Raw genomic sequence first — 20,679 nt, forward strand, 5'->3', positions numbered from 1 at the left:
ATCTTTCTGGGGCCCCACACACCCAATTCTAGTCTAGTTTCTTGTTCCCTATCTTGCTTAGCCAGCCCTCTTTCACAGAGAAGAATTGTATCCTCAGCACATGTAAACAATGCTGGCTACAGTCTATGCCACTACATTAGTGTTCAGCTCTGCTTAATTTTGTCAATATACAAAGCAGACAAGGTCTGCCTGACTGGGTTATGTTGAGAAAAACAACAGGCAAGCCAATCCTAGCTTGTACATACTATCTACTGGTATTTGCATAAAAGTCCATTTAGCAATAAAGTTTTAAAAATTAGGGATAAAGTGGTAGATGTAAATTGTTAAGGATGAGATATGTGTAGAAGTGAGGGCCTAAGGTAATTATTAAACAGTTTTTATTATAAATGTTAAGCAACCTGTTTTTGTTAATTAATCCTGTGTGTGCTGCATAATGGTCTCTTCAGAATCTCTTGTTGAATATGGGAAGTTTAAGTATGTGTGACATTGCCCGTGTTATTCACCCTCTATAAACCTGTTTCATAAAACCATCATATGAAGGATGAGTTGCAAGGTATTTCTCTGAGAGGAAAATATGTCTGAAAGTTATACACATTTCCATATGATAAAAATTTAAAGCTAGGGATTAAAGGTAATATTTAGCTTTAATTTATTTGAAAATAAGAATCAGAGTAGGAATTGCATCAAAAATTCCATTAGCTTTATTTGTAAAGCTATCACTAATGTAGTAATGGTCCATGAGATAGGCATGCATGCTGAATGACATCTCTGTCAATCAAGTAATATACAAACAAGGACAAAGGGATCTAATTCAATGTTCTTTGTTCAGGATTCAGTTCTGTTGTGGCCGTCTTAGCTGGTCTAAGTACACCTGTGGCATTCATCCACTGATTATTAAACAACTCAATGACATGTTACCAAGAACATCTGAGAATATGGCATAAACAGACACAGAACTGAATTTCCAGGGTTCTGGAAATCTCTGCAGCATGATGTGAGCATCTCAAATGATGAGATATTTCAGTCTATGGTCTATTATCGTGTTTTTAAACCTTTGAATCTAGAATATTCTTACATATTTTTCTTTATTAAACTTGGTTTTGTTAGGATGATGCCCCACTTCAGTCATCTTATTTGTGGTACATTGAACTTCATTAAAAATATGGTTCTGAGTTCATGCCTTTGTTTCCTTGGGATGGAGCAATGGTTGTGCTCCATACATTGGAATCTGTGTGTTTGGAGGATCGAGTATTGTCCGTAGTTTTTATCATGCTCATTCTGACAGAACCAGACCTCCTGTCAACCTTTCCTCAATCTGAGAAGGTTGCATTCTAGGATCTGCAGCCAGATTGTGTGGCTGATAATGTTTAGCACAGGGGTCTATAGGGGCAGAACTGTGAAGAACGTGTGTGGATTGTGTCCTTGAGTAGATAGGATGGTCTCAGAACACCATCTGTAGGGATGATATTGGGACAGTGATTTGCTTCCTGGTCCATGGTTGAGACTGTGGAAACTTGTCCAGTACACAAACACATGTAACTCTCACCTCAACACTTTTGCCAAGGCAATGTCAGGACTAGCTGAAGCCACAGATTTTTTCTGATCCATGGTGGAACTAGATCTGCAATCTACAAGTCTTCCCTGTAGCTCACAGATATTGTATCTAACTATAGGTCTCTGAAACAACAAGTAACTTTCTAGGCCATGATAGCAACATGCTAGAGCTAGGTACCTGGACTTCAAGATCCCTGACAGGATCAATGTTAGCACATCTTTCTCCTGTATCAAAAATGTTCATGTCCCTTGATGAGTACCTGGTTATGGACAGTGTCTTCACTCTGCAGTTTGGAAAATAAAATCTGTAATGTGGCTTTGATAATACACAATTGTCTCTTTGATAAGAACAACTGATACCAGGCCATGAAGAGAATGTCAACTTGTTAACAGCACCCAGTAGTCAATAAATTACTAGTTATCAAAATACAACCTAGCAAATATAAACCTCCTCTGATATAGAAAAATACTAAATCCACAGTACTAAGATAGAAATAACAGATACAAGTCTTCTATTATATGCCTCATGTCAGCTTCTGATTTCATTTGGCAACAATATTTTTAACAATTGCTAAGAAGATTCTAATCTGAAGTCACAACAGTCAATGCCATTTAAAAAGTGCTGTCACACAGAAACATGTATTTCCCCTTACCATTCCTTATTCGAAGTCTCCAAATTTTCAATAAAGACATCAATGATTTTAACGAAGTCAAGTATAATTGTTACCCAATATTTAAACTATTTATTCTCTATCCCCTGGGAACACATTAAAGTATGCATTTTTAAATAAATGAATATTATGGTGGTAGTAAAACAGGATTTTGAAAATTAGATAAAAATAATATTTACTTTAAATAAGTAGCTTTGATTAATTTCTCCTTGAACCTAATCTATCTACTTGCTGCCAATACTATTTGTCACACAAAACTGTGTGAATTATCACCTAGTGCTGGACAATTTAGTGAATTGTAGTATCATGTTTTAAATTCTAAATCAAAGAATAAATGGAAATTTGAGCTACAAGCATCTTAACTCAGAATTTAACTGCCTCTGAAATCATTTAGTAAGTCAGCCCTGTCTGATATTTCAACTTTCTGTATAACTCACTTTGTAGACTGAGCACACCTGATTGATTGTGTGTGTGTATGTGTGTGTGTGTGTGTGTGTGTGTGTGTGTGTGTGTGACATACACAAGTGATCTAATGCACACAGCCATGGACTTGAACTTAAGAGACCAGAGCAGCACATTTGCTGTCCATCTCCATCAGCCTTCGGTCTATCTCCTTGAGGCTGTGTCTCTTACTGAGCTAGAAATCCAGCCAGGCTTCATAGCCACCAAGTTCCAAGGTTCCACCTGTCCCCACCCCTCCATGGACACCTGCATTCATGTGCACATGAACATAGGTAGACACACAAACATACACACACATAATTTGAAAAAGAGATAAATACTTCTAAGGTTAGATAAAACAGTAAAGCGGTGGCCTGAATTTGAAGAAATCACCCAACCAAGTAAGAATTCCATGCTAGACTCTGAACTGTAGAGCAGAAAGGGTGGATTTTAAGGAAAACATTTGGAATGAAACAGAAAAAGCATAGACAACCAACCATGAGATACATATGGGTTTTCTTACCATGAGTTTACACAAGGAATATAAAATCATAGCTCATATAGACTAGTGGGACTATGTCCAAATTCAGATGCCAAACCACGTGTACTATACGATTTTTATCAAATGTGCAGCCAAATGCCTTTGCTACAGTAAGAATGTAAAGGCAGCTTTGAACCTATATATGTTTCTCACATAGTTCTTTACAGTAGAAAAAGCCATAGGGTAAGGACTCTGAGGATATAATTTATTCTGGGGTAAAACACACAGTGTGTTTATCCAATCACATTAAATTATATGCTGTCTATTAGTGGCCTTTCAGTTAAAATCATTTTGGCTTATGAGAAAATCTGCCGTTAGTGTGGAGGTATTTCTTTTTAATTTCAGTGCATTTTCATTGTGGTTAATAAACTATTCAAGCCATATCATAACTCTGCAAAGCCTAAGAAATATAACACTCACAATTTGATTAACAATATAATTTATGTAGAGCTGAAATACATCCAGGGGTATGGCATGTTTCTCATAAAGTATGGAATCAAAGAGAATTCTAACTCATCTTCATCACTCACTATTCATCATAGAAGAATTAAGGTGAAATCAATAATGTGGTAAAAGCAAAAAAAAAAAAAGTCCAAGAGTGAAGCTAAGTTGAAACTCCCAGCTTTCCTATGATTGACAGCAGCCTGAAAAATAGCTAATCAGCCTGAAAAGACTATTTTGCAGAAATGAGTCCTTAGATTGAAAGCTGTCAGGATCAATAAACGTTCATTTTAAATTTATAGACAACCATTCAATGTGAAATTTGTATAAAATTGTTTCCTGTTCATATATTCAATGTCCTGTCCCATGTTTAGTAACATTAGTAAGTTATAATACATGACACTGGATTGGGACATAATTTTTCTATTCAGGGATACTACTATTTTTGTATCTAACTAATGAATTAGCCATGTAACTGTAAGCATTGACTTACAGGAGCTAGGCAAGATTACTCCAATTTATTCATAGTGTTATCAAAATAAGTATTATTATAAAATTGAAGACTCATTCATCTGTGCATATCTGATGTCTCAAAAACAAGGTATGCTCAGTATACCTCTGTGGGTTTAATGAATGGCATATCTCCAAACTATTAGCAACATTTTAACCCAACACAAACACTATAATTTATTCTCATATTTTATTTAAGATACAGAGGGAAAAGGCATGTGATTTTATTTACCTCTGCTTCCTCTATCTGGAATAATCCCAAAGGAATGATGTTCATCAACACATTATTGTGGCATTCTCTATGCATGTCAAAGGTGTGTGTGTGTGTGTGTGTGTGTGTGTGTGTGTGTGTGTGTGTATCTGTGTGCTCATCTGGGACAGTTTTCTCATTTTATACCCTGATATGATTCATTTAAGGTCTTTCACATAGAAAGGGTTGGACAAAATAATCAGGCTGATAATCTACATTCCTGATTCTGTTATTTCCTGATCTTAGAGATTTACAAAGAAGCATTTGAATAATTCAAAGGAAAAGTTTTTGGGTCCCCAAAGTAGACACGAGGCTTTTTAAAGCCATATAAAAAAATAAGCTGGAAATTGGGAAAATTTTCCAAATACAATTAGCTTATCTTTCTAGGCTGTGTCACCAACAGCAGGCAGGCCTGTGACAGTCTGGTTCATATTATGTAAAGGAAGGAATTATCACTCAATTAGTGTAGTTGTTTAGTATATTGGTTTTGTTCTTGTTCTGACTTTTTACTTCAGTTATGTGAAAGGAGCTAGGTAGATTCTCCTCCACCTCTCTCTCCTCACACACACACAAAACAATTTTAAAACATTTTATGAAACTAAATAGATTAAGGTCAAGTTGTCTGTGGATAGCTGTCTGTCTGTCCTTCTGCCTTGTGTTTGTTGAAGTGTTCCTACTTTCCTTGGCTATAGGCATCCCCCTTTGATCCCTACCCTCTTCTTCCCTCATTCTTTCTGCTTGGTGATCAATGTCCAAATTATCTTTTTCTTACCTTTCTTTTTTTTTTTTTTTTTTTACTTTTTAAACATTTTATTTAGTTAATTTTTTTCATTTATTTCACATGCTGACTACAGTTTCTCCTCCCTCCAGTCCTCCCCTTCCCTCCCCCTGCCTCCTATCTACCCCCTTTCCCATCCACTCCTCCTCTCTCTCCATTCAGAAAGGGAAGGGCCTCATCCATGGGCTTGAACATAGATAGCATGGCACATCAAGTTGAGGCAGGACCAAGCTCCTCCCCCTGCATGAAGGCTGGGCAAGGTAATCCAGCATGGGAAACAAGTTTCCAAAAGCCAGCTAAGTGCGAAGGACAGGTCCTGATCTCACTGCTAGGAACCTTACAAACAGACCAAGTTACACAACTGTAACATACATGTAGAGGGCCTAGGTTGGTTCCATGCAGGATCCTTGTTTTTTTTTTGTGTGTGTGTGTGTGTGTGTTTTTTAATATGGACTTAAGTCTTCAGCATGATTTTTATTAGAAATATCTCTACATAAGGAATATGACAATATAGGCAAACTTTACAGTAATCTTTTTTTTTCTGCTAGAGTATTTTTCTTTCATCTGGAGGGAGGATTCAACCAGATTCTAAGATGAGATGCTTCTTTCTCTTTCCATGTCCTCTTACTTTTTCTTATCTTCTAGACTTCCTCCCTTTCTTCTTTTCTGTCTTCTTTATTTTCTCCTCTATTTATTCTCATTTTCACTCTCCCTAATCAATCTTTTTTTATTTATTTTACAATACAATTCAGTTCTACATATCAGCCACAGATTCCCTTGTTCTCCCCCCTCCTGCCACCCTCCCCTTCCCCCCAGCCTACCCCCATTCCCACCTCCTCCAGGGCAAAGCCTCCCCCAAGGACTGAGATCAACCTGGTAGACTCAGTCCAGGCAGGTCCAGTCCCCTCCTCCCAGGCCGAGCCAAGCGACCCTGCATAAGCCCCAGGTTTCAAACAGCCAACTCATGCAATGAGCATAGGACCAATCCCACTGCCTAGATGCCTCCCAAACAGATCAAGCCAATCAACTGTCTCACCCATTCAGAGGGCCTGATCCAGTTGGGGGCCCCTCAGCCATTGGTTCATAGTTCATGTGTTTCCATTTGTTTGGCTATTTGTTCCTGTGCTTTATCCAACCTTGGTTTCAACAATTCTCACTCATATAAACCCTCCTCTTTCTCGCTAATTGGACTCCCGGAGCTCCACCTGGGGCCTAGCCATGGATCTCTACATCCAGATCCCTCAGTCATTGGATGGGGTTTCTAGCACGACAATTAGGGAGTTTGGCCATCCCATCACCAGAGTAGGTCAGTTCGGGCTGTCTCTCAACCATTGCCAGCAGTTTATTGTGGGGTTTTTTTCTTACCTTTCATAACGACACCTGCCAACTTCACTATGATTCTCTCTTAAGTAATTATATTTACAATAACCATATCGCCACATTAGTTTGATTTTATAGCCCTGGAAATGAGGACTGCACCACATGGAATTTTTCTGTAGGACAGCTCAATTCATAATATGAAAATCTGGACATTTCTTTTAAAAAATATTTATAAGTGCAGGTGTTTTATGTGCATGTATAAGTGTGTACCACACACATGCAGTGTCCATGAAGACCAGAAGGAATGTCAGATCCCTTGATTCCATAAAAATTGTTGTGAGTGACCAGGTGGATCATGGAATCAAACCTAGGTCCTCTGCAGGTTCAGTTAGAGCTCCTAATCATTGAGCAATCTCTCCATCCCACAAAATCTGGACATTTCTTAATTACATCTTGTTTATTGTACTTATAATGAGTAAGGGCAGAAAAAATGTACAAAAATTAGAATTTTTAAGCATGATTAGGATTGAGTAACCAGGCACATTATTCAACCATCTTTACCCACACAGATGTATTTTCACCCTTATCCCCTGGAAAAAATTGCTCCTTTCAGAGTGATGCAAGTGAATATATTTTTTTTATAATTTATTTATTTTTACTTTATGTCCATCGGTGTTTTGCGTGCATGTATGTTTGTGTGAGGGTGTCAGGTTCCCTGGAACTGGAGTTACAGACAGTTCTGAGCTGCCATGTGGGTGCTGGAAATTGAACCTGGGTCCTCCAGAAGAGCAGTTGGTGCTCTTAACCACTGAGCCATCCCTCCAGCCCTTGACTATATTTTTTAATGTGTTTACATAAAGGGAAAATAAAATGCCTAATATTTGGACCACAATCATTCTATCCTGTTGAACTAAGGGAGCTAGCTGACTTGTCTTTATACTGACAAGTATAAGTAAATAGTAGCAAATGGCACTGAGAATGCAAGAGAGAAAGCTACAGGAAGAGTGGTCTCACCTATCCACTTTAGTTAACCGGGGTGCTTCAGAAACTTTACATTTAGCCACCACCGATTATTCGCCCATCTTGGGAAAGTTGCAGTTACAGGCTTACTCTGGACAGAATCTTTTGGGTTTTACTATTCCTTTGTGAGAGTGACATATGCTAAGGCTGACCACATGCCTCCTCCTGCTGTGCTGTAGTAACGATGACACAGGTTCTCCACTGGGAACAGCTGGCTGTTCAGGGCAAAGTACGAATTATCCCACTGACAGTCCTATTCAGGTTTCCATATAACCATGGCCCCAAAAACTGTCCTGTGAATTTGCTACAGAAAGGTGAAGATAAAGGGAGATGTGTTTTCAACAGTGGATTTATTGTTAAGAGTGCTAGTCATCAGCGCATGTGGTCAAGAATTCCGGAAGCAGCTTAAACTCTGATGAAAAACTATTATCCTGCGTTGCAAGCATGTGCTGTTGAAGCAGGCATCTCAACATATAGTCCTAGTCCTTTAGGACTAGAAGGGAAGAAAGTAGGAGGCTTAAGGAGAATGCACAGTTGAAGTCATAAATGGGGATGTTGATAATCTTTGTTGATCCAATGTATTAGTTCCATCATTTGTACATAATATGAATGCTCTATTTTTAGTTTATCTTCTCATGATACAGAATGTGGCTCCTTTTTTTTTTTCATGTGATTGCAACCAATGTTGGATCCTAGTACCTACACTTGGTACTGACTCTATTCCTATGCAGCACCTCTTCCATTCCCATGAAAGCAAAAACAAACACAAGTCTTCTGCTATGATTGCTGTCTCAAGATATGTATGCATTGAGTTGCCCTCCCATCTCTTTGCAGAAAGCATCATGCATAAGAAACAAACGTCATTCTAGCCTTCAGATCATGAATGCCACAGCAGGTGCATCACAATACTCTCCAGAAAATGAATGCTGAAGCAGCTGCCCCACAATACTCTCCAGGGCATGAATGCTGCCGAAGTTGGACAAAAGCTGAGCCATCCTGCAAGCAGGTGCCATTATGACCTCATGGGATAAACTTGCTTTTACTTACTTGTGCAATTGTATCCCTTTAAGTGATTAGACATTTATATGGAGGGTCATGTGCCGTTTTGTGTTTGATCACAATGTTTTAAACAATAAAAAATGACCAACATTAGTTACTCAACAGAAGGGAAGCTGTCCTGATAAATGTGAACACTGTGGGTTTACTTTGAATTGCATTTAGCTTTTGGGGGCTCGAAACTCATCTAAATTTTCTTTGAATCTAATCTCCTAAAAATTATTTCAAGATGGCTAAATATATTTAATTCAATTCTGCAGATGGAAGAAGCCATCCTTTGAGCAAACTAATTTCCTTTCAGAGTTCCGGCAAAGAATGCTGCAGTCAAGGCTCTGTTTGTGGAATTATTTCCACCATACATTCCATGATGCTGTCCCTGTCACTGAGTATAAGCTTCAATGGACATATTTTGGGCCAATATGACTGACACCTTTGGGGCTGGCAAAAATAGCTTACTGGGACAAGGAATTTAAAGGAACTTGTCCCAAGCTTGGTGGCACTCCCAAGTCTGGTGGCCTGAGTTGAATCCCTAGGACCCACATGGTGGAGGCATAAGAGAGAGGAGAGAACTGAGTTGCACCAGCTGTTCTCTGATCTCTACAGGGTGAAGTATGTCAAGAGGGGTTAGGTGCCAATAAATAAATGCCACGGAAGAAATAAAAGAGAGGTATTCTATAAACAATAAATAAATAAACAAAAACAGTAAATGAAAGGCTTACAAGAACAAGGTACTTTCCCCCAATACTGAAGAACAAATCTAGGACCTTAGAGATGTTGAACATGTCCTCTCCTACATCTGCTCCCATTAATGCTCACACATCTATGTAAGCAATAAACTCCATTAATAGAACCATTTCGTTTTTTATCTTCCTTACAATTTCCACATTAATTAAACAAGAGACTTGTGCAAACAGAGAAGATAAAACTTTGTGTGAGAACTTATTAGACTCAAGTTTATCTTTTTCACATCAAATTATCTTCCATTTATTTGGTGGAACACTTTTCTTCATACACCTTTCTCTTTGAGGAGATAAGTATTATTTTAAATAGGTGGCTCTTACATCTGGATATTAAAATAGCCTGGAAGGCTGCCTGCCCATGTGTGGACTTCATCTTGGGAAAATGACTCAGAAGCTCTGAGAGATTCTAATTAGAACCCAGTTTTGAAATGCATACTTTTTCTTATAACTCAAAATGCCCCAGGTGACCTTTCCTGAATGATCATGAAAGAGAACCATACCTGTGGCATCGACATTAAGTTACCAAAATCACAGGATCATATCTGCCAAATATGTTGAAGCCAGATTTCCACATATGTAGTAGCTCCTAAATACAGGGGATTATTTTGTAAAATACCATATCGTTACATTAATCTATGTATTTTAATTAATATAACTTCATGAAGGTTTGCTGTAAAGGATCTGCACAGGCCCATGCAAATCATGAGCATCTTCAGAGAAGAGGGTGTATATCTGGAAAGCACACACAGTAGAATTCTTTGAAATTTCCAGTGACTATGAAGGAGAATTGTGAAACAGATTAAAGAGACTGAACTCTTGAAGTGCTGTTGAGGAACTATAGCGAGAGTATGATAAAATCCAATGTAGGATGGTATTTCTAAGGAGGAGTAGCAGGTGTACACAGCTGTTTCTAATTTCTCAGTGTATTTCTTTATTTCAACGTGATGGCAAGAGATTCATGGGGGGGGGCGGTGTCCCACATCCCTTAAAAAACGCCCAGTACACAGCCCATCTTACGCATGTCCAGTGATTGTGTGTGCATAGTGTGCTGTGTAAAATGACTAGTCTCAGCAGGATTAGTTCACCTGCCCACGTTGAGAGAGAACTGTGGTGTTTATTTTTCTCCATCTGGCTTACCTCACTCAATGTGATCTTTTCTAGCCCCATGCATTTACCTGCAAAGTCATGAGTTGCTTTTCTTACTCAGCTGCAAGAAGCCTGCCTGAGGTTAAACTTCAATCTATCTGACCTGAAATTATATGGCTTTCTCCATTAACCTTACATTGGTGAAACTAATCTCATAAACTTCAGCATTTGTTGATAATTACAAGTAGCTTCCATCAGTGGCCTCATTAATTTCGGTGGAATACAAAATTTTTATTCATTTATTTACTTGGCAAATGCTTTCTGACATCAGAGTTACTGGGCCTTTACAGATGAGTAAAAAAGTTACTTTCTTTTCACACTGAGGAAGAAGACTGCTGATTTACTAAAGCTATACTTCAGCATTTTAGGAAGAGCACAAGCCCAGATAGGCTTGCAGGAGCAGCCATTTTCCATGGCTGTCTGTCACTCCTTTTGCACAGAGTGTGAAAAGATCATGAAAAAGTGGTAAACACACACCATGGAATACTACTCAACTGTAACAAAAATGAATCACGACTTTGCGTAGATGGAACTAGAAAAGATTATATGTCAAGTGAGTCAACCCAGATGGAGAAAATTGAATATCACAGTTCTCTCTCATTTGGGGCTCTTAGCTCCAAGTCTTCAGCTATGAGTATATCCTGGAGTAATTATAGAAGTCAGGAAAGTCAAAAGGGAGTATTGCAAGGATCATGAGGCTTGGAGAGCAATAGAGAGGGAAATCACCGGGTACAAATTATCTGACCAGGGGAATGGGAAAGGAAGGATCTAATTAGTGATGCAGAGGGAAATACAGAAGGAGGAAGGAGGCTAAAATAACAGTAGGGATGTCTGACAAAGTCATAGGATCATAATAGCTATTTATCCAAAAAAACATAATATACATAATTCTCTGTCTAAATACATACACATATTTTAAATGAATTTTTCTCATCTGGGCTGACAACTCTCCCTCTAAGAGCCAAAGCCTACCAAAAAAAACCCCAATACCAGACATAAGAAGCCCTCTTTTGAGTTATCAGGATTGTCCAAGAGACTCCCAATTGCTATTGCGCTTGGTTGCATCCCCAGAGGTGGAAGGAATGTCCCTATTGCTGAAGACACCATGTGCTTCAGGTCCAGAGGATCCTGAGCTGGATCTAACCTGAAAGACTCTTCTTTGAGAACTAGCTTTCATGGTACCAGAAAGACACCATGCATGCAAACTTCCAAAGGAAGTGAGCAATTCACAATCCTACTCAGCTATGATGCCCTTTAACCACAACAATGACATGCATGTTACTGTTACCCTAATGGTGCAATAGTGTCACACATACTTTGGCAATGATGAACAACTTTCTAATTGGACTTAAGACCCGGTCAACAGCAATGAATTCATGCCTGGTATTAAAAATCTAGTCAAATAATCAGTGCTAGTGAAACCATGGTAATTGGAGGAGAATCTACATCCACCACTTTACTAACACAGCTGAATCCCTAACTATACTCTGAGTATTGGTCCTTATAATGTGAGAGCCAAAATTATGTTTTAAGTTTTAATTACTGTGCCTAAGAGATCCATGAAACAAAAATGCCTCTAAACTGTAAGCCCTTTATCCAAGGACAGTTACTCCCTGAAATCCTGCAGGCTATTGTTTATGGGAGATTACATGTCGCATGTTTTCCCTCCCTTAAACAAGTTTGTTTGACCCAACTGCACTGGCTATGCTTGATCACATGTAGGTGGGAGAAGTAGGTAGGCAGGAAATACATCAGGTTATACGCTTGCCCTTTATTGGACCTGATTGGAAATATGGTGTGACCTTATAGGTTTGGCTTTTAAGCGTCCATAAAATATGACTCATTGCCATTTTCTGGCAACCCAAGAATAATCCTGGCTAGAGTCCATCATCCTAGTCAATATTTAATTAAAGCTTGCTTCAAATGTGACTCAAAAATTGTGTAACTGGTCTTTCTCTCGATTTTCAGGTTTAACAACCCATAGTTAAGTGTAATACTAACTTCCCACCCAGGAAACTTCTCTTTGCAATGCATGAAGACCACTACAAAAAGCCACAACCAATCAATATGGAGAGTTTTGCAGTCTAGTTTCACTGGGTACATCTACAAACCAACTTCTGTACTTTAGGCCCAGGAAGGGTTGAGGAAAAAAAGGGGCAGAAAGATTGAAAGAGCCAGAGGAAAAGAGAGTTTGCTGTGGGAATGTCTCTCCTAGAAATGTCAGAAATTACATCCGTAAAGTCTCACCATGACTACCCAAACATGAGATGAACAAGGATGGCGGCAATAGACATGCCAAAGTTGACAGGGAAAAGCCCATAAGGCCTCAACCCTACACAAAGCTCTATAAGCAACTAAGAGAGCAGGAGAAATAGTTTTTCCCAGAGAAGTACACATCAATAGATTCTCCAATACCAAATGGTCAGTCGGTCCTGAAAACATACATGCAGTTAGTACCATACAGACTAAGCAGGTTATATTAATATGTGTGTATAGAGAGAGACACAGAAATGCATGCAGTAACAATTAGTAAAGAGAGAGAGAGAGAGGGAGGGAGGGAGGGAGAGAGAGAGAGAGGCCATGAACTTGAAAGAGAATGAGGGAGGATATATGGAAGGGGCAGTTAGTAGAGAAAAAAGGGAAGGGAGAAATAATGAAATTATTTTAACGTCTCAAGAATAAAAGACAACATGTAATAAAATGAATTGTGCACTATTTAAGAGAAAAAGAAAAAAGTCCTAGAATTTACTAACCATCCTGGAACTCTATCGTTTCTCTATAGCCTCTGAAGACATCGAACTACTCGGCGTTTATATATATTCATCTACAGCCACAGATAAATAAGATCCTACCAAGCAGATCTAAAAAAAAAAAAAAAACTATAGAATACAGTGATGTAAACTTTTTCTAAACAATTGGAAGAAATGGTAAAATGATTAGAAGGATGTGTCCAAGAATATTGAAGAAACTAGGTGCTTATAGGAACTTTAAAACTTAATGTTAGATTATTAGATATAGAAATGAATGTGTCTGATCATGGCATTGAGATAAAAACCAGTGAGGGTAACTTTTCTACCAGAGAGAAAACAAAAGGTAAAGACGACAGTGTCTAAGAAATTATCAACTGAAGAAAACTAAGAGTAAATACATTATCCTACAGAATTAAATATTTCCTCAGGTAGACATTAAAAACTTGTTCCACAATGAAATTACAGGATGTGGTATATTCTTTCTTTTTCCAAAACTGGGCTCTTTTAATAACATCTCACATAAAAATAAAAGTTTCCCTTTCCATTGCAGTCAGAAATACTGACATATCAACTGACTTCTGAGGAAAAAAAGAGATGTTGAAATTGATAAGAACGTACATCATAAGTCACTTACATCACACTTAGGAGACGAAAGCATAGTTTTGACGTTTGGAATTGCACATTGGTTTTTGTGATTGGTGTTATTTCTGTCTTTGTAAAGTTATATTGAAAAACTAGCACTTGTCACCAATCCTGAAGACCTGATCTTGACCCTGTAACCCACATAGCAGAAGGTTTCAGCGCCCACTGGTTATCCTCTAGCCTCCACATGTGCATGCCGCATGGGGGTACATCCATGTACCCCCACCTGCAATAGGAAGATTACTTACACAAAAGCCAGTTACGTTCTACACACCATCAGTGTTTCCTGTTTCAACAGGAGTGACTGGTTGCTTCTTATTTAGTTCAGTGCATGACACTGATATTTTAATTTAACAAGTGGCATTCTGTGTTGTGAGAATGATATTCAGGCCAGCCTCCCAATAGACCCCTGCCACTGTGTTTACTGAAGAACACAGACTGTGCCTCAAAACTTGCCAGTTCCAAATGGCATGGAGAAGCTTGAGTCTGCTTAGTGTGCAATAGCTTGGAGGATTGTTACAATCTCTACTTTAAAGCATTTCTTTCTTTGAATTGGGAAGTTCAGAATCTCCACGCCTGAAAGTGTAGAGGATTGAATAAACGAAATTCAGCTGCACTTGCATTGGTCCTCTGCTCTGCATTTCCCCTGTTAAAAATAGACTTATTGAGAGGATAACATCAGCAAGCAAGCTTAGAGGACAACACACCCATGCACTCCCTTTCTCATTCACTGGAAAGGAAAAAGGAAAGTGAAGAAATGGGAAACATTTGGAATAGAAATTCGTAATTCTGCACTATCAGATGATTTGATTTGCCAAACACAGGATATACCAACTGCTCCCATTTCCCTCAATTTCCATTTCTTTTGGCCTAACTACAAATCTCCTGGTCCTCTCCATCCCTGGCCAGCTGTCTCTTTGCAGCCACACACTATGGAAAGCAGTAGCCTCGCTCACTGTTAGAGCTACTTCCTACTTTAAAAGAGAGTTTGTTTTTGTTTTCCCTAAGAGAGACTTCCACTGTCTTATCCTTTTCTATGAGCTGTTTGATAGTTTGTAATTTAACATCAAACTTTTGAGTGTCTCCTTTGGTTGGTAAAATATTCGCAACATTGTTTAGACTTAAGATCCTCTGAAGAATAAAATGGCATGATTAACATAGATTGGCAATCATCCTTAAAGCACCTGTGCCTTCTGCTCTCCTGAAGCTCCCTTTACAGGGTGGTACAAGAGAAAGAGAGCAATGCATATCAGGGAGTGTGATAGAGAGGAAATCTGTACTGCATTCCCATATGTAAGAGAAATATTTTTGAGTAATTTTTATGTTAACCTCATTCTAAGTTATCATTTTCTGCCCATGCACAAGTGATTTACTTTGTTTTGTGGGTACCAGTACACATCCATCCTGAGAAGCTGTTGTATTTTTCCATTATCTGCTTTCATCATCACTTGGCATATGCTCAGATCGCCTTCCTCAGAATGTAAACATTCCCTTCCTGGGAGAGCAGGAGATTAGAAAATGCAGAAAGCTGCCAGACTCAGGAAGTAAATAAAACTCAGAGGGCTGAGGAATCCCAGAAACTTACAGGACTCACTAAGTACCTCCCAGGGTTGTTTTGACAGGAAAAAAAAATATTCAAGAGGAGAGGACAATGGTGGCTACTTGCAAACCTTCATGCTGGAAGACTTTTGACAATAAGACTGCCCTAGGATCCTACAAGTGACCCCAGTAAACTCTCTGATTCATCCAGCTCAACTTAAAGGAAGCCCTTTTTTTTGGCCTGCTGTTGGTGCCCCCATCTGGGATAAATATACATTTGTTCATGCCACAAAATTCATCATACAGTGTTTTATACCTGTGGCATCCCAAGACCACAGCAGAAGGACAAGGCTACATATGTTCCTTCCATTTTCTATCTGCCCTATCTTTAAATTATATAATTTCTATTTTAAAAATAAGCAGAAAGTATGAGCTGTTGAGTAAACCAGAGAGCTCAGAAAGTCACATTGAAAAAAATTTGTCTCCAAAAACTTATCTATAGTAAACTGTAATGAAGTGTTTTGAATTAACAGACAATTTTTTATTAGTGCAGCCCACAGGTTCTGCTGCTACAAACCAAAGCTACATCAGTTTCTTCTTTACCAAAACTGCAGAATGAAGAAAAGGGCCCAGAAGAAGGAATATGTGGAGACGGTCAGATGGGAATGACCAATGCATAGTGCACTCATGAGTTAAAACAGCGTGAAACCCATTAGCTTGTAAAATCAATGCATTCATAATGATAATACAGTTTTTAATTTATTTATTTATTTTTTTTCTTTATTTATTTTTTTCTTTTTCCTTTCTCTTTCCTTCTCTTTTTCTCTTTTTCTTTCTCTTTTCGAGGCAAACACTTCAATGTTTATTCACATGCTTTGTTTTCTCTTAAGAATCAAAGTTGCCCAAATTAAATCTTTCTGCTAATATCACTACATATGCCTTAAAAAGAAAGAAAAAAAAAAAGGAAAGAAAAAAATATAAAGGATTTTTAAAAATCAGGACAGGAAAAGACTGAAAACCAAGTTCATCCTCTTAGCTCCAAATGAAATGAAATTAAGAAAACTTGGTTTCTAATAGGGAAAAAACAAAACAAAAAAACCCAAATCCAAGCATCAGCATCATTCTCCCTACCCTGCCCCCACCCCACACACCAACAACAAACAAGAAACGGCAGGAGCCCACTCTATTGTGGGTCACTCAAAACATGGGCCTGATCCTAGGCTGTGGCCAGTATCCTCTGTCCATTGGGACAACACCAGGGATGTGTACTCTGCTGTCGTAGGGTTCTGTGTGGCTGGTGGGTGTGGGGTGGGTTTGCAGGATCTTCTGGAGGCTCCCTGTTCACTCCACCAGCCTCTCCCAGCGCCTTTCTCCCCGGGGAAGGGCTCCCTCGAGAGTGGCCCTACTCAGCTGTGGGCTGTAAGCTGTCCTTCTCTTCTCTGTTCTCTGTCCCGCTCTCGTCATCTTCAATCTCTCCTTCCTCCCCACTGAACTTGTCGTGGGCCCACTTGGGGCTGGTACTGGATTTCCGGAACATGAACCGACCCCGACCCCGGGGGAAGGCTCCTCGGCCACGGCCACGGCTCACCCACTTGTCACTGCCTTCACCTTCCCGGTCGTCATGCAAGTAATACTTCTTGCTTTTGGGTGTGTACTCTGGATCCCATTCCTCTTCCCGGTTTCTCTTTTGAAAATCATTGTTGCTGTTGTTGTTATTGTTACCAGAATAGTTTCCTCTGCCCCAACCTCTCCCTCTTGCTCGAAATTGAAAGGTTCCCCGAGCTCTGCCGCCTCTTTCATTTGGACCCACGAAGTCTTTGGTCCCCAGTCTGGATTTGTCAAAACCTGTGGTGCTCTCCTCCCTCTCCTCAGCTTCCTCGGGGTACTCTTCTGCTTTGTAGGAGTGAGACGACTGGGAAGAGGAAGAAGAGGACCTAGACCGGTCTCTTGCTCTGCGGTGCTTCTTCTGTTTCTTTGATCCTTTGTGAGTTTTCTCTGTTTTCTCAGTCGATCTTTCTCTTGAGTGGCTAGAGTCTCGGGAATCCACCGACTCTCTTGATTTACCTCGCTTAAGATCTCTCTCCTTATGTTTTTTACGGCGCTCAATATCAAGGCGGAGATCAACAGGATCATCTTTGTATTTGCCTTCAGCCTTGTAGCCAGCTTCCCGGGGACTTTTCATTTCCTCGTGAGTCAAACCATGTTTTCTGAATGTACTGGGGGAAATGTCTATCCTCCTGTGTATCTCTGGGCTTTTCTTATTTTTAGCTGCTTCTTGTTCATTTCCTCTCTTTAGGTATTTAGTAAAGCGTTCATGCAATGTCATTCCAGAGGATCCAAAGTGATGTTCTTTAACATGATGAACAATTGTCACTATGTGCTGAGCAAACAATTCTGAGGGGCTACGCTGAGACTGAGCTGACTGTATGTGCTGGAAAATGGAACGAAATTCCTGTTCCTTTTTATTGCTATGAACTAGGTCACGACTGAGCTTTCTTTCCTGAGCCAATAAGCCACTGGGTCTTTTTGTGTATGCTGCTCCTCCTGAAGCAGCGCTCTCCTCTTTCTGAGATGAACCATATGCAGAGCCAGTGGCTGGAGGACTCTTACCCACAGGGCTCTTTTTAGATGGACTCAAAGACCCAGAGCCATGGTCAAACTGACCTTGGTGTGTTCCAGACTGATATCCAGCACCACCTGACATAGATGAGCCCATCTGGGATGTATTAGAAAGTGGAGGACTAGGTTTTGGCACAGGGCTAGGGCGCGGTGACCTTCGCCTAACCACCACAGACTGGAGAGGGCTTTTAAGAGCTGGGCTTCTCTCCCGGGGACTCAGATCTGAAACTGAGGCCCGTGATGCAGAACCAGTGCTATAGGTGGTGGCATCTGGCCATGGCTTTGAGCTCTCAGACCCTTTTATATCTTGAGAGGCACCTCCAGAAAATGTCTGCTCCTTGGCCTCATCTCCCTGGTTATCACCAGCTGCCTGAGATGGCCTGCTATCCTTGGAAGAGGACTTTTTCTCTTTTGTAGACTTGCGCTTAGACGATTCAACCCTGCTGTGGTTGGAGGATGACCGGGAGGATGAGGAGCGCCTTGACCTGTCAGAGGATGACTTATCAGAGTTCCTAGAATGGCTCCTGGACCGTGGTGAAGGGGATCTTCTCTTTGGGGACCGGGATCGGGAACGGCCCCGACGAGGGCTGTATGCTTGCCGGTAGTTCTGCCAATTGGACCGATAGTTTCCATAGCCACCTCGGTTATACTGGCCCCATGGATAAAAGCCTCTGTTTCGCCCACGGAAATAATAGGGCCTCCGGTAGCCTCTGTTGTGGCCTCGGAAATCTCGATTCTGATACACTCGGGGGTGATTCCTTTCTCTGTTATGAGCTGGAGAATATGATCTGGAACGAGACCTAGAACTCAGCCTGCGCTTCCTTGAACGAGAGACAGATCGGCTTCTGGACCGAGACTTTGAAAACGATCGAGACCGAGATCTGGATGCAGATCTTGAGCGAGAAGATCGAGACCCAGACTTGGATTTGTTTGTTTTTGACATCTTGGAAGAGAGGGTCGCTGTTCAGTAACACCTGGACCCGCCGAAGCGACTACAGCAGCAGTCTCGCAACGGCACAACTGGCCCGAACCTCACCCCCGCCCGACAGCGCGCCCCGCGTCCCCGCTCTCCGACGACGACGGCTACCGCCTCGGTCCTCTAGTTTTTAATTTATTAAAAACTATGAAGGAAAAAGGGGGGATTGTGAAATTTATGGAAGGATAAAGATAGCAGGCAAATCCAAGGAACTACAGATGATTATATGTGCAGGAAAAGGCTTGTTTGGTGGTGTTTTTTAATGACTTATGAAAAACGTATTGTATAAGACCAGCTCATTTGCTGTGGTTGATTGGAGTGACCCTGCAAAGCTGTGACACTGCAGCAGTACTTGGTGATGGCCAAACACCTAGCAGGTGGAGCCTGGGAGGAGTTATGTCACTCAGGCTGTATCCTTGGAGGGATTATGGGAACCTCCCTAGCAGGGAAATAAGTCGAATGTGATGCTGACATGGGTAAGGGGGATGACCTCTGCTCACCAGAACACTGGAATATTAGAAACCAAGAGGCTGGCAAGGAAAGAGCCTACCCAGGGGAAGATGCCCTGGGTGGGACCAAAGTGGGCGGAGAGTAAGACTGAGGCACAGGGACAGGGGTAGGGCACATTCTCAGCTCTTAGGTCCCGCCTATCCCCCCCCCACCCCGCCCCATGATGGAGCCCTTAGTCCATGCTAATAGTGTTTGTAGTTTTATCCTTTCTCTCTATGGCTGGTGTTTCTCTGTTCCTATCCATCTGTAAACCACCCTGAAGATCTGTGTTTTCATCCTAGGCTGTGTCACTGGCCGACTTCTCTCACATCTGTAACGCTGACTTTCTGTCATGGACAACCAAGAACTCTGCTGTTTTTACTCTGGGGCATTCCCCAGGCTCAGACCTCTAGCTGTCATCTCTATCAGCAGCCTAGAAAGAAGGTTAGAGGAGGTAGATGAGGAAGGTAAAGGTAGCCCACCAGAGAAAAAGTGGAAGAGTACTGGGGCTCGTATCTAAATAGAACCAATGAGAAGAGGGGAAGACCCCCTACTTTAGGCCTCTCCCATGCTGGAGGAAAACTTTCCTGTTCTCTGATCCTTGGTCTTCTGTCTTTCCTGGTTGTTCAAGTCTTAGTCATAGGAAAGAGCTCAGCAGTCCCCTAGATGACCCCCAGGAACCCTGTACAGACCTTCTCTCTGCAACTGTTCCTTCATTTTCCTGTTTTATTAGGTCATCTTTACATGTCTTTGTCCCCTGGAAGAATCCTGAAAGTTCCCTTAGTTAACTACCTCTCAACCAAGACCCCCATAGCATTCCTTCTCTCTCATGTCATTTACTTATTTTTTATTGATTGATGTACTTATTTACTCTAATTCCAAGCTGCCAAGAGGACAACAGATTGTGGTTTGAGGCTCTAAAACTGTGAGCCAAAAGAAACCTTTCATTTCAACACTTGATTTTCTTTGTTTTGTTTTTTAACACATGACCCATGGCCTGACATCTTGTCTTTGGCATATATTCTGATTCATGCTTCACACCTCTGATAGATGAGTGGACCTCTCTATATTTATCTTCCATAATCACTTTCATGAAAGTTCCACTGGTGTTTTATGAAATTCAATGTAATATACGGATGAGCAATCCATAGGCCTTGAGCCAATGGAATAACCTCCTGACTCAAAAAATTAAGCAA

General features: G+C 40.5%; 2 protein-coding genes across 7 annotated transcripts in view; both read right to left on the reverse strand.

Moving 5' to 3' along the window:
• Positions 1-20,679, reverse strand: part of Pcdh15 (protocadherin related 15) — a 1,398,279-nt gene that overhangs the window by 1,319,535 nt on the left and 58,065 nt on the right. The window lies entirely within an intron of this gene.
• On the reverse strand, positions 16,245-19,055 carry LOC114696471 (thyroid hormone receptor-associated protein 3-like). The gene has a single exon (XM_037199989.1). It carries the CDS (start codon positions 18,959-18,961, stop codon positions 16,802-16,804), a length of 2,160 nt encoding a protein of 719 aa, XP_037055884.1. The 5' UTR covers positions 18,962-19,055; the 3' UTR covers positions 16,245-16,801.

Source organism: Peromyscus leucopus, chromosome 16_21, assembly GCF_004664715.2.
Source record: "Peromyscus leucopus breed LL Stock chromosome 16_21, UCI_PerLeu_2.1, whole genome shotgun sequence".
NCBI lineage: Eukaryota > Metazoa > Chordata > Mammalia > Rodentia > Cricetidae > Peromyscus > Peromyscus leucopus.